Raw genomic sequence first — 13,313 nt, 5'->3', positions numbered from 1 at the left:
CTGTAACTCTTCTGATGTCAAGTCTCGCACACCCAAATACCTCTCTGCAGCTGCCACCACAACCTCTATGTTCTGCGGCTTACATTCCATCCCTGCAGTACAGTTGATAACCACTACTATAAATGCCAAAAATCCAATCTTACTGAAACATATATCACTTGTTGGTTTGTCCCTCTGTACTGGTACAGATCTACTACTCACACCACTCCTCTCAGGATCTCTCCCCATTGACCCATCTTCCTCTACTTTCTTCACTGCCTCAGCATATGACAACTTCTGCACTACTCTAACCCTGGAAACCTCAACCTGCCTCTCTTGCACCATGGGCACCCCTACAATTAACACATACCACTCCTTTCCCCAATGCTACACATTCCTTTGTCTTATGCCCTTCTGCACACTTCTCACACCTAGGAACCCTCCTTCTACGCACTGCTGCTGCCACATGCCCATAAGCTTGACACTTGTAACAACATATTGTAGTCGGCACAAAAACTTGTACAGAATAACTTATATACCCTAACATCACTTTGTCGGGCAAAGACTCAACATCAAAACTCAAAAGAACTGACAGACTCTTCTGTTTTTCCACTCACGCCACCCTGTCTGCATTGCACCAAACGACAAGCACCACAAACACCGGGAATATTCCCTTTACTCCTTTCAATGGCGCCCTTTTTTAAAGGTAGTAAAACAATTCACATCTCTTGCTCCCTCTGACCAGCAGAAACACATAATTATCACAAGGCCACTTCTGGTTACCCTCAAATGGATCAGCCAAAAACTTCACTCCTACTTTCACAGACTCATCTTTATCCTGACCCTCGGTGTAAAGCCTCGGGCTCCGAGAACTTCACCACACCTATCACCTCCGATACTTCGCCCTCATTCACGTCTTCAACTCACTCTGCTTACACTTTCTACCATTCTTTTAAAATAACCGTCTCCTTTTTCCCACCATTTAAAACCGACTCAAGCTCCCCCTTTTCCTCCCTCTCTCTCTCTCTCTCTCTCTCTCTCTCTCTCTCTCTCTCTCTCTCTCTCTCTCTCTCTCTCTCTCTCTCTCTCTCTCTCTCTCTCTCTCTCTCTTCGACCTCCTCTGCCTCTCTTTTCCCCTCCATTCCTCCTCAATATTCCAAGTATAACTCTCCTTATGATAATACTGCATTTCTCCTGACATACATTTTGTTCTTGCCTTGTCAAGGGACACCATTTAACCGGCTGTCACCGCAAGTATTCCAATATGGCTCCCAACAAAACGCCATATATGGACATGTGTATGTGACGTCCAAACTCAGTAGCTCTCCTCTCATTGGTCCTGACGATTTGTTTGCGTGTAGCTTGCGACACAGCCGTCAAACCATCATGGAATTGATCAATGGATAAGCAGAAATGGGTACAGATAAATAGCTAGACATATGCAGTAGCTGCTTAGTTTGCAACAAAACATATTTCAAATACATCTGAAGTCGATGCACACGAGTTCTATTCACAAAACGATTAGCTGGCAATTGTTTAGCAAACATTAACTAGCTAGCAACAATTAGCTAGCTTGCTTTGTGTTTCAGGGATTAGTGCCAATGGACCAAGACCCTGGGCTCTGAGTCCAGGCCCAGATCAACACTGGCATTTATGTGGTCTATTATGGCCAACACCACAATAACAAGAGACTATCTGTGCTATTAAGTATAGTAGGCATGCCTATATTATGGTTAGTAAGCATTCCTGACCTGTCACGGCATGTAGGGCATTGGTCATCGACCTTTTTCCTGGAGAGCTACAGGGTGTGCAGGCTTCTGTCTCAGCTAACACTATTTGGACTAATACACTGGAGGGTTTGTAAGTATTGGGCATGATCCCACTGGTTACCCCACAGCTCTACATGGTTGAATAGTGTCTAATGTCCTGTTGCAGGTAGGTATGCTATATAATTACTCTACAACATAGCTACAGGTATAAGAGCAGATATGGAAAGTAGACTAGGCCTACTTATTATAGGCAGGGTTGGATGGTGACCACTTAGTACTGGCAAGGGCAGATCATAAGTTACCTTGGCTTGTCATGTGTTGCTGCCACACTGTGTTGTTGTCTTAGGTCTCTCTTTATGTAGTGTTGTGGTGTATCTCTTGTCGTGATGTGTGTTTTGTCCTACATTTTAATTTAAAATCCCAGCCCCTGTCCCCGCTGGACGCCTTTTGCCTTTTGGTAGGCCGTCATTGTAAATAAGAATTTGTTCCTGAATTGCCTAGTTAAATAAAGGTTAAATAAAATAACATAAAATTCTCTAGTTCTCTCTCTTTGTTCTCTAGTTCTCTCTCTGTTCTCTAGCTCTATGTTCTCTAGCTCTCTATGTATGTTCTCTAGTTCTCTCTCTCTATGTTCTCTAGCTTTAGTTCAGGAGCCAAGGAGATAGGATGCACATGGAGAGGAGGGTCATGGAGAGAAACATGTAGGTTAAACACAATTCCACCAATCTGAAATGGTGCAGCATCTCACACTATGCAATTCGATCTCCACTTCAAATTCAAAGCACACTGCACAATATGGCCTGAAAGTATCCTTCACACTGGCTGATATTGTTTACACTCGAGCCTTCCTTCCTTCTATCCCTTCCATCTGTGTATGATAGCTGTGAATACATTGAGAGAAGATTAAGTCCATTCTCCTAACGTTGTTGACCCTGTCATACTGTGATAGCAAGGGACCCTTGTCAGCCACATATGGTGTGAGGATGACAAGCAATCTAGAAAACTTATCGGGATGCTGTGGCAAAATCTTTGAGATCATTCAGTTCTTGCTGTGACCGGTCTGAGTTTGTGTGAGTGGCATTTTTCTTCTAGAGGTTGCGATGATTGGTTGTGGTAGGAAGTTCCTGTTGTTAGACTGGAGGAGATCATGGGCAAACAATGTATTTGCACCTGTGATCGAACTTCTGAAGTGAGCTGCCGAAGAGGGCCAGGAAGATAAGTTAACCTTGAGTCACTCCACAGATCAGATGTTGCCATGGTGAAAGGGTGCCTAAGTACCTCATCCTCTGCTTCCTTTTGGAGATGAAGCTACAGACTCACGGGATAAGGGACTCTGACTCCTATCTGAATCAGGAACTTTAGTACCATTGTAAGGTCAACTTTGTTGATGGATTTGCCAAAATCTGCTGTTATTATGGTGCATATACAGTATAATGGTCTTACTTGCATCAGTGGATTGTGTGTCATGTCTAGGAGGCTGACCAAGACATCTGTCGTCGACCTGCCTTTTTTGCATCCAAGCTGTCTTGGGTCAAGCTTGCGGCCGATGTCTTCCAGCATCCAATCGGTGACAAAACTGTCAGCCACTTTAGCTCCAGTATTCCATAATTGTTCCGTAATGGCTGTAGAACCGTTGACTGTGTTCATGATGATTCTTAATTATGTTTCTTAATTATATTTACTTCTGCCTCTAAGAAACCCTAGTTCTGGCCAAGAAATGAGAGCGAGAAACACCGGAGGTTCCGTTTGTCTCCCTGACATTCTATTGAAAAAAAGGCGAATGTCATTATGACCATTACAATTCCTCAATAGGCTATCAAGTACAATATTATTTTGTAATTTGACAGGTATAGTGACAAAATAGGTCTGTGAAGAAAATAATAAATTAAGGCTTACCAGATCATTTACTTTAAGTAAGAATATGTTCAAATAGAATATAGCCTATATTTGTGACTTTATAAGTGTATTTAGACCACATTGATAAAAGGACAGGATATCTTGTGGTTTACTGAGCGGTATCATGTACTTTATATTACCTAGATAACTGCATGGTGTAGGGAGAGTGAGGAGAGGTATGGCCATTCACCTCTTGTGAATGCCACTTTGGCCTCATTTCCCCACAAAAGGGATTGAACCCACATGGAGGCACGCAGGTATTTTAATAACAATCATTAGATACACATTTCACCGTAGGGATGGTATTGGCCAGGTGATGAGAGGTGCCTGGTTTCCTCCAGATGTGACCACATGCATTTTATCGATGGCAATTTGAATGCACAGAGATACACTATACAGTGCATTCGGAAAGTATTCAGACCTCTTTACTTTTTCCACATTTTGTTAGGTTACAGCCTTATTCTAAATGTTTAATTTTTTTATCCTCATAAATCTACACACAATATCCAATAATGACAAAGCGGTGGGTTTGGCTGCTGGCCAAACTTAAATGGGAGAGAAGGGCCTTGGTCAGGGAGGTGACCAAAAACCCAATGGTCACTAACAGCTCCAGAGTTCCTCTGTGGCGATGGGAGAACGTCTAGATGGAAGCCACTCCTCAGTAAAAGGTACCTGACAGCCCGCTTGGAGTTTGCCAAAAGGCACCTAAAGACTCTCAGCCTCATGAGAACAAGATTCTCTGGTCTGATGAAACCAAGATTGAACTCTTGGTACTGAATGCCAAGCGTCACGTCTGGAGGAAACCTGTCACCATCCCTATAGGGAAGCATGGTGGTGGCATTATCATGTTGTAGAGATGTTTTTAAGCGGTAGGAACTGGGAGACTAGTCAGGATTGAGGGAAAGATGAACGGAGCAAAGTACAGAGAAATCCTTGATGAAAACCTGCTTCAGTGCGCTCAGGACTTCAGACTGGGACGAAGGTTCACCTTCCAACAGGACAACAACCCTAAGCACACAGCCAAGACAATGCAGGAGTGGCATGGGACAAGTCTCTGAATGTCCTTGAGTGGCCCAACCAGAGCCCACACTTGAACCCGATCATACCTCTCTGGAGAGACCTGAAAATGTCTGTCCAGTGACGCTCCCCATCCATCCTGACAGAGTTTGAGAGGATCTGCAGAGAAAGAATGGGAGAAACTCCCCAAATACAGGTGTGCCAAGCTTGTAGCGTCATACCCAAGAATACTCAAGGCTGTAATCACTGCCAAAGGTGATTCAACAAAATTCAGAGTAAAAGGTCTGAATACTAATGGTAAAGTAATTTTTACGGTTTTGAATTTTATTGAATTTTCAAAAATGCCTAAAAACCCATTGCTGACAGGTGTATAAAATCGAGCACACGGCCATGGAATCTCCATAGACAAACATTGGCAGTAGAATGGCCTTATTGAAGAGCTAGGTCAAGCAGTTTCTCGTACATACTCTAAAATTATGGACATTTAAACAGAGTAATTGCAAAAATAGGGTGGTGCAAAAACATTTTAAAAATGAGTGAATAACATAAAATCCCACTTTTGTATGTGCAATAGGTTATGAAAAGTATTAAAAAAAATAACGGAACCTTATGGTGAGAGTGACAGGTGTAATGATGAAGTGAGACGATTAGATTATTATTTACATTCTATGATTCAAATTCTCTGTACGTATACAATGGCTTGAAAACACAACCTCAATATGAATGAAGAAAATATCCATGGAAGGTTGATGCAAAGGGGAATGTTAGTTTTTTGTTTATACATGGTGACAAACATATCCACATTAGTCTTTGTATTCGCACACATATATTCCCTGATCTTAAGGAAGAGCTCTGAGCTAATTACATCTTCCATGGTCTAAATAACTTCAATGAATTACATTTTGACCAGTTCAAAGCCAGGCTGAAACTCTCCCCCAAAAAGGTCTTTATAAAATCAAATCAAATGTTATTTGTCACATGCGCCGAATACAACAGGTGTAGACCTTACCCTGAAATGCTTACTTACAAGCCCTTAACCAACAATGCAGTTTTAAGAAAAATAAGAGTTAAGAAAAATATTCACTAAATAAACTAAAGTAAAAAATAAAAGAGCAATAATGAGGCTATATACAGGCGGTACCGGTAGCGAGTCAATGTGTGGGGGTACAGGTTAGTCGAGGTAATATGTACATGTAGGTAGGGGTAAAGTGACTATGCATAAATAATAGATAATAAACAGCGAGTAGCAGCAGCTTAAAAAAAGGGAGGGGGGGGGGTCAATACAAATAGTCTGGGTACCCCATTTGATTAGCTGTTCGGCAGTCTTATGGCTTGGGGGTAGAAGCTGTTAAGAAGCCTTTTGGACCTAGACTTGGCGCTCATGTACCGCTTGCTGTGCGGTAGCAGAGAGAACACTATGACTAGGGTTGCTGGACTCTGGCAATTCTTAGGGCCTTCCTCTAACCCTTTCATGTTGGAATGTGGTTTAAACATCAAGGAATAAAACTGTGGGTTAACTGAGACCTATTCTTAGTTTTTCGAGGAACGGCTCTGCACGTAAGTCCATCTCTCGTGAGGTATTAGCTACAATATCTGCTGTACAGAAATTCTTCCACAATATACCACATACACATTTGACCTGTCTAATCTAGTCTGCCTGTCGTCTGACCATGCAGGTAACATCAGTGCATCAATCTGCTATATGTTGTCAAGGGGAAAGGATATTGACGATTTAAAAAAAACAACATGTACAGAAATCCAAAGATGAAAAAAGCAGATATACATTTTTTAAAAGCATGAGTAAAAAACACTGTCCAAGCTCTTTCCCACTCCCAAAATAATATCACCCAGGAATACAACACTGCTCATTCAGCTCTCCTCTCATTCTTTCCTCTTCTCTCCTCTCTCAGCTCATCCTCCACTCTCACCACAATCTAGGTCGTGACCTTCTCCATTGGCAATGGCATCATGGAGTCCTTCTTCCCTCCTCCCCACCCTGGGTTCTTAACATGCCTGCCTCATCTGGTGGCGGGGTGCTGGAACAAGACCTCTGTGTTCCGGTCCAGACTGGGGAGTTTCTCTGGAATCCACAGGTAAATCGTGGGAAAGTCGAAAGTAGACACCCCTTCAAATTTGTGGATTCGGCTATTTCAGCCACACCCATTGCTGACAGGTGTATAAAATTGAGCACACAGCCATGCAATCTCCATAGACAAACATTGGCAGTAGAATGGCCTGTACTGAAGAGCTCAGTGACTTTCAACATGACACCGTCATAGGATGCCACCTTTCCAACAAGTCATTTTGTCAAATTTCTGCCCTGGTAGAGCTGCAACTGTAAGTGCTGTTATTGTAAAGTGGAAAGGCTAGGAGCAACAACGACTCAGCCGGGAAGTGGTAGGCCACACAAGCTCACCGCCAAGTGCTGAAGCGTGTAGTGCGTAAACATCGTGGCCGGCCCGCTCTACTGGACCACCGACATGGCCATCTTCTTTGGCATCAACAAGGAAGTGCTGCCACTAAAGGTACGGGGAACAGGCGCTGAATGATGTTACCCTCCATAAAGTAGTATCGTAACACTATTTGTCTGTGTGTGCATGTGTGTATGAACTGATATTGGATAACTATTGTGGACAGCATTTCCTCTCTCCAGGTTAGCCTGGTTAGAGTGTGGACAGGCTAACCTGGTTATGCAAGAGGGTAGACTGACTATAGCCAATGCTGAGCTGGCCAAGGCTCAGGCTCAGCTGGACAATAAACAGACCGAGTTGGACAAAGTACAAGCCAAGTTTGATGCTGCCATGAAAGAGGAACAGGTAAGGTCCAAACCTTAAAAAAAAAAAACATTTTCTTGAATTAGAAATAATGCAAAATAAATAGAAATGTATAGATAGAATAGTACAATAGAATATAGTTCACTCAGTAGATGAGTTTGTGGACTTGCTGGACGAAAAGGAAGAAAATGCAGGGATAAAATGGTGGCAGCACTCATTGATGGGCTTAGTGGAGAGAAAGTGCACTGGACAGAGCAGAGAAAACAGTTTAGATCACAGATCAACAGGCAGGTTACAGATAAGAGAAGGATAGCAGAAAGTTCCTTTAGGTTCAGTATTCTGACTATAGGCATTATCTATATAGATTTAATGCAATACAAAACAATGCACTACAGACAATATCAATGCTCAGTTCTTTCCCCCAGAGGGTTTTCAATGTGACCATGTACGGTCTGTTGTCCTCTTCTCTTTGGACAGACTCGTAGGGGCGGTCCTCCAGCTCACTGGCTTCCTGTCGTACTGCAGACCCTTCAACCAGAACTTCTGCAACGAGAGGAGCTGGATCCTGCCCTGGACAATGTGTTGGTGAAGAACAACGTTAATCATAACAAATTCCAGATCATCATCAAAGGTATAACATCCTCACTACTGATCCTAGTTAACAGATCTCTGTATAGGTAGTGTAGGTTATTAGTAATATATTCTCATAAACTATTTGTATTTATTGTAGTAATATAGTATTTATTGTAGTAATATAATAAATATGTAATGTGTGTTATAGAGGGTGCTGCTTTAGACCTGAAGGCGTGCCCTTCCAAGCTGTTCGTTGGATCCTGGATCTGACCTGGCTCAACTTGGAACTCAGAAAACTACCACAGTTCACTGAGATCAATTGTTTGGTGACATGTGATTATATTTAGTATAGTTTTATCTAAAAAGGACAACTTTTTAAATGGTTTACTATTTACATTTTTTATGAAATTCACTGATGGTCCTCCCCTTCCTCCTTTGAGGAGCCTCCACTTTTATCCCTTTATGTATACAGGTTTCCTGACAGCCATGAGGCAGGAGGTAACCAGGGCTGGGCTCTGGACACGGGCACCCTGCATAACAAAGTGCTGAAGCAGAGCAAGGAGATTACTGCCTCTCCTACTGTAAGTAGCCTCATGCAAAATAGTGTCATTAACAACACATGTGCTAGACACATCTTTCTCCTTGGAACTCTCAATGCCATCCCTCATTCTTATCGCTGTCTCTCAGGAGGGGGCCTACATCTTGTTCCTGGATGGGGCTGGCTGGGACCGAAGAAACTGCCGTCTCCTGTTCACCCCCTTGCCTGTGATTTATTCACCATCAACTCCACCACCCCAAAGTTCTTCATCTTCTCCATCTACAAGCCCAGGCACAGACTTCACCTACATCACAGGGGTGGTGATGCGCACAGTGCAGTCACCCGATCTTAAAGTGGTTTTGCCCTGCTCTGTGACATCAAGTAATGGACAACTACTGTCTTTCTTTGGTATTTGTGTGTGTGTGAACCTGTGTTTCATTCAAGTAAGACAAATAAACTAGTGAGATGTAGAAATTTTAATGGAATTAACAAGCAGTTTTACATTACAACCAACAGCAGTGTGCATTGTTCATTGAGTCTAGGTGCAACCAAAAAACATAACATTTTAACACAAAAGGCGTAACTCGCACACATTTAAAAACAGTTCATTTACGTCAGTGTTTCCAGTACCCCCAACAGCACACATTGTTGTAGCCACAGACAAACTCACCTGATCCAACTCATTGAGGGCTTGATGATTAGTTGACAAGTTGAATCAGGTGTGCTTGTCCAGGGCTACAACAAATGTGTGCTGTTGGGGATACTCGAGGAATGGAGTTGGGAAACACTGCTTTACATGGTTAGCTGTAGTATTCCCATTTCACAGTCCAACTGCTCTGTTGTAAGAGTGCCAATGAGAGGCTGACAGTCTGGGTTGAATACTGAGTACGCACTCAGTTCTCCAGGTTGAAGTTTAGTTGGGCTCCGCAGGCCCTGGTAGAGCCAGTAGAAGAGGGAGATTAGGAAGAAAGGCAACCCAAAGCCAAGCTCAGCAAACACCCCAAGCAAAACCAGCCAAAGCAACACCTTCAGCAAAGTCCGGTTTGCAAAACCAAGTCGTCTTGAACCAAGCCTTCGACCAAGAATGCAGTCCAGCAGACAGTCATCCTAAAAAAGTGAGGAGAATCAAGTCAGTTAGCTAACATTGAAGGGTGGAATTGAAGTAGGCTATCTATGACTATGCCATGAAGCTACCCCAGTAACTGACGTTTTAGTCATTTGAGTAATTGAGTTTTAGCCTACCCCCCATTGTAAAGTCCCTGTAGCCTGAGGGACAGCAGACATCGGATGTTTTGTCAACTCCAGTGCGTCTGTATCAGCTGTTGACTCCCAGCTTGCTGACTTCAAAGTGTTGCCGCTGTTGCCAGGTGACGTTATGGGCTGCATTTCACTAGCCCTTGTACGGGGCTCTGAACTCTACAAGCTTTTGCGAATGTTAACAACTTCTGACTCATGCTCATACAGAAATTATAGACTGCGTGGCAATCTATGCAATGTGCGCGCTGTGCACGGCGCGTATCAATCTCTGGTAAAAACACTAGCTAGCTAGATGGATTGTTGAGATGTCTACCAAGCAGATTGCCTCGCGATCGTGCGAAATCCCGCCTTCTGAATAGCAGAAATGTTATATAAGGTGCTTTCAAGGCACTGAGGGGATTCAACGATTCACTGCCACAAAGAGTGGTATGACACATTCGCAGATGAGATATCTTAAAATCTGTTCTACTTTGGTATGTTTACTTCCTGTTCCTGTTCGGGCGTACGTAATGACGTCAGTCTTCTTCATCATCATCGTCGTTGACTTATTCTACTTTGGTATCATGACGCTTGCACATGTTGTTTGTGAATGCCGCCACCTACTGTACAGTAGTGTGTGTGGTCGATCACGTCACATTTTGTGATACAAAAATTACAAGGAAGGGGGAAAAGGAAAAAAATTGCACCACCAACTAACCCTACAGTTATATACCACTTTCATTAAAAAACATTCCACTACTTTGACCCAAACTGTTCCTACACCAGGCTGACGCCTGGGAGGACCGGACTCTTTCGCTCAACACACCTTAACTCGTCTGCAGTAAAACCTCGTACACCCAAGTACTTCTCTGCAGCTGCCAGCACAACATCTATTTTATGTGATTTATGTTCCATTTCTGCAGTACAGTTGATAACCATGGCAATGACTGCTAAAAAGCCCACCTTACTGAAGCACAAATTTGTATCACTCTGTATTGGCCTAGGCCTACTACTCACCCTTGACCCATCATCCTCTAATCTCTACACAGCCTCAGCATACAGCACCTTCTGTTCTACTCTGAGCCTGCAACCTTTGACCCTGGTAACCTCAACCTGTCTCTCTCACACCATGCACTTCTGATCCCCAGCAACATGGGCACCCCTACAATTGACACAGTTTTTTCCACAGATACTACACATTCCTTTGTACCATGCCCTCTTGCACACTTCTCACATCTCGGAATCTCCCTCCTATACAGTGCTGCAACATGACCATAAGCATGGCATCTGAAACACCTTAATGGGTGCGACACAAAAGCTCTCACTGGATAACTGACATATCCTAATTTAACTTCATCAGGTAAAGATTCTGCTTCAAAACTCAGACAGACATTGTCTTCTCAGTTTCACCACGCTCGCCACCAAATGGCGGGTGTCAGTGACAGAGGGGATCTTTCATTTTAGTTGCTCCACCTCAACACAACGCCACCCCAGTAATCACTCCTTTCAAAGGTGCCCTGCTCCAGAGAGTAAAGCAAGTCACAGGTCTTGTCCCTAAATACGACACGAAACACCTGCTCCCTCTGGACATAAGAAACACAGAAAATTATCACAAGTCCACTCCGAGCTACCTTCACAGATTTAACAACTTCTTTTCTACCCAGCCTGAGACTACATTTGGCTTGGCTGATCCATAAGACGGGGATCAACTTTCTCCAAAATTGTGACTCCCACTGGGCCCGAATCATCCTTTGCATGACCATCGGGGCGAGGCTTGGACTCTGAGGTCTACACCTCACCTGCCACCACATGTAATACTTCTCCACTCTCATCAGGTTCAATTTCTGAGCCATCAGAGACAGCAGAATACTCTTCCTCAACACACATCTTCCCACTGCACTCCGCTCTTCTCCTTCTTCATCGCTGTCCATAACCACGTCTATCCGTTCTCCACGCTCATGCCGTGCTTTCATCCGCTGTACTGCTTGTAGAACATGCACTGCTGGCCTTTCTCCAATACTCACCTTCTGTTCCTTAGCCCAATTTACTAGTCTGGCAATCTCTGGCCTCTCCATGCTCGCAAAACGTGGGCTACTCTGCCCGCTTGTCGACGTCAACTTGTACCGTTTGGAAGCCCCAAATGAATGGCCAATAACGTCTGTCGTGTCGTAAAGTGCAAGGAAACCGAGCACTGTGAGATATATTAAAAAGTATATTTTTCTCAAATATTTCAGACACTGTCAACCTTCTCAAAGTACAGTAATACCATGTTCTACGTTTCAAGTACACACATTTTAATGGAATTAACAAGCAGATGTTGGTGCTTTCACAGCATGTGGCAGTGTTGAATGATCTTGTAGTTTGGAACAGGCTACGTTTGACTTCAAAATCAACATCAGCAATGTGCACCATTCAAATAAATACATTTCCAGTTCATTTTTATTACAGTGGAAAGCTTAAAGTACAGTAGCTATTAAATGTCAGATTAAAGTCAGTTGTTTGAGGGTCTCATCTGTTGGCCAGTGGTCTGTAGCCCATTTCTCCCTCTAGCTGCTCTGCAGTAAGTGCCCCCAAGAGAGGCTGACAGTCTGGGTTGAACACCGAGTAAGCGCTCAGTTCTCCTGGTTGACGTGCAGTTGGGTTCCGCAGCCCCTCATACAGCCAGTAGAAGAGAGAGATAAGGAAGAAAGGCAACCCGAATTCCAGTTCGGCGAACAGCCCAAGTAGAACCAGCCAAAGCAACACCTTCAGCAAAATCAGATTTGTGAAAGCCAGTCGTTTCGAACCAAGCCATTGACCCAGATTGCTCTCCAGCAACCAGCCATCCTAAAAAGGTGGGGAAAGATGAAATTAAGTTAGCGAACATTGACAAGATGGAATCGACGTGTATTACTAACGGACATCTACTTGACAAATAGGGCTGGTTTCCCAGACAGCATGCTCAATGAATCTCCAATCAAAGTTTTTATTAGTCCAGGACTTGGTTTAAACTGTGTACGGGTAACCGGACCATAGTATTTTGAGTATTGAGTTTTAGCCTACCCCCCAATGTTTAGTCCTTGTAGCCTGAGAGACAGCAGAGAGTGGATCTTCTGTAAACTCCTGTGTGTCTGCATCAGCTGTTGATGACTGCCAACTGGCCGAGATCAAAGTGCTGCCACTGTCAGATGATGTTATGGGCTGCTTTTCAGAAGATTCGCTCTTCTTAGCATCCACATCAGCCCTTCGTCGAGCTCTGAACTCAGCAAGTTTTTGCTCCATATTGTAATCAACTTCTGAGTCATGCGGCAATGAAAGATTGCGTGGCAACATGTGCACGACAGACAGGAAAGAAAGTTACTGACTACTGCCTGTGCTAGCTAGATTTTGAGCAGTCCCAACATGATTTTTCAGGTGAAATCCCTTCTTCTCAACCGCGGAAATATTGTCTAAAATGTGTTTTCATGGTAATGCTCGAATTCAATGTTTCACTGTTACAGGAAGAATGAAATATTGTAAATCTGTTTCACTTTAGTTTGTTTACTTTCCTGT

General features: G+C 43.5%; 3 protein-coding genes across 3 annotated transcripts in view; 1 reads left to right on the top strand and 2 right to left on the bottom strand.

Annotated features, from left to right (window-relative positions):
• Positions 1-9,026, top strand: part of LOC115174568 (serine/threonine-protein phosphatase PP1-beta catalytic subunit) — a 29,169-nt gene extending 20,143 nt beyond the window's left edge. The window contains exons 10-16 of the mRNA XM_029733231.1: positions 6,572-6,754; positions 6,989-7,186; positions 7,299-7,477; positions 7,913-8,066; positions 8,217-8,334; positions 8,481-8,589; positions 8,696-9,026. The gene's annotated coding sequence lies outside the window, so the exon portion shown is untranslated. The remainder of the gene's footprint in view (positions 1-6,571; positions 6,755-6,988; positions 7,187-7,298; positions 7,478-7,912; positions 8,067-8,216; positions 8,335-8,480; positions 8,590-8,695) is intronic.
• LOC115174570 (SAYSvFN domain-containing protein 1) lies at positions 9,005-10,310 on the bottom strand. The gene is made up of 2 exons (XM_029733233.1): positions 9,789-10,310; positions 9,005-9,653 (listed from the first exon to the last, which is right to left on the bottom strand). The coding sequence occupies exons 1-2, from the start codon at positions 9,930-9,932 to the stop codon at positions 9,339-9,341; spliced, it is 459 nt and encodes a 152-aa protein (XP_029589093.1). The 5' UTR covers positions 9,933-10,310; the 3' UTR covers positions 9,005-9,338.
• A 1,747-nt stretch (positions 10,311-12,057) lies between these two features.
• Positions 12,058-13,300, bottom strand: LOC115174565 (SAYSvFN domain-containing protein 1). Its single transcript, XM_029733228.1, has 2 exons — positions 12,825-13,300; positions 12,058-12,608 (listed from the first exon to the last, which is right to left on the bottom strand). The coding sequence occupies exons 1-2, from the start codon at positions 13,092-13,094 to the stop codon at positions 12,291-12,293; spliced, it is 588 nt and encodes a 195-aa protein (XP_029589088.1). The 5' UTR covers positions 13,095-13,300; the 3' UTR covers positions 12,058-12,290.
• Positions 13,301-13,313: the final 13 nt, after the last annotated feature.

The sequence above is a fragment of the Salmo trutta genome, chromosome 35 (genome assembly GCF_901001165.1).
Source record: "Salmo trutta chromosome 35, fSalTru1.1, whole genome shotgun sequence".
In the NCBI taxonomy this organism is placed as follows: Eukaryota; Metazoa; Chordata; class Actinopteri; order Salmoniformes; family Salmonidae; genus Salmo; species Salmo trutta.
This window is presented reverse-complemented; position numbering and strand designations above follow the sequence as displayed.

Excerpts from the sequence above, each read along its gene's own strand:
- LOC115174570 (XM_029733233.1), bottom strand. The coding sequence starts at position 9,932 with ATGCAGCCCATAACGTCACCTGGCAACAGCGGCAACACTTTGAAGTCA. Across the intron at positions 9,654-9,788 it reads CAGGGACTTTACAATGGGGG|GATGACTGTCTGCTGGACTG; the intron begins GTAGGCTAAAAC and ends TCACTTTTTTAG.
- LOC115174565 (XM_029733228.1), bottom strand. The coding sequence starts at position 13,094 with ATGTTGCCACGCAATCTTTCATTGCCGCATGACTCAGAAGTTGATTAC. Across the intron at positions 12,609-12,824 it reads CAAGGACTAAACATTGGGGG|GATGGCTGGTTGCTGGAGAG; the intron begins GTAGGCTAAAAC and ends CCACCTTTTTAG.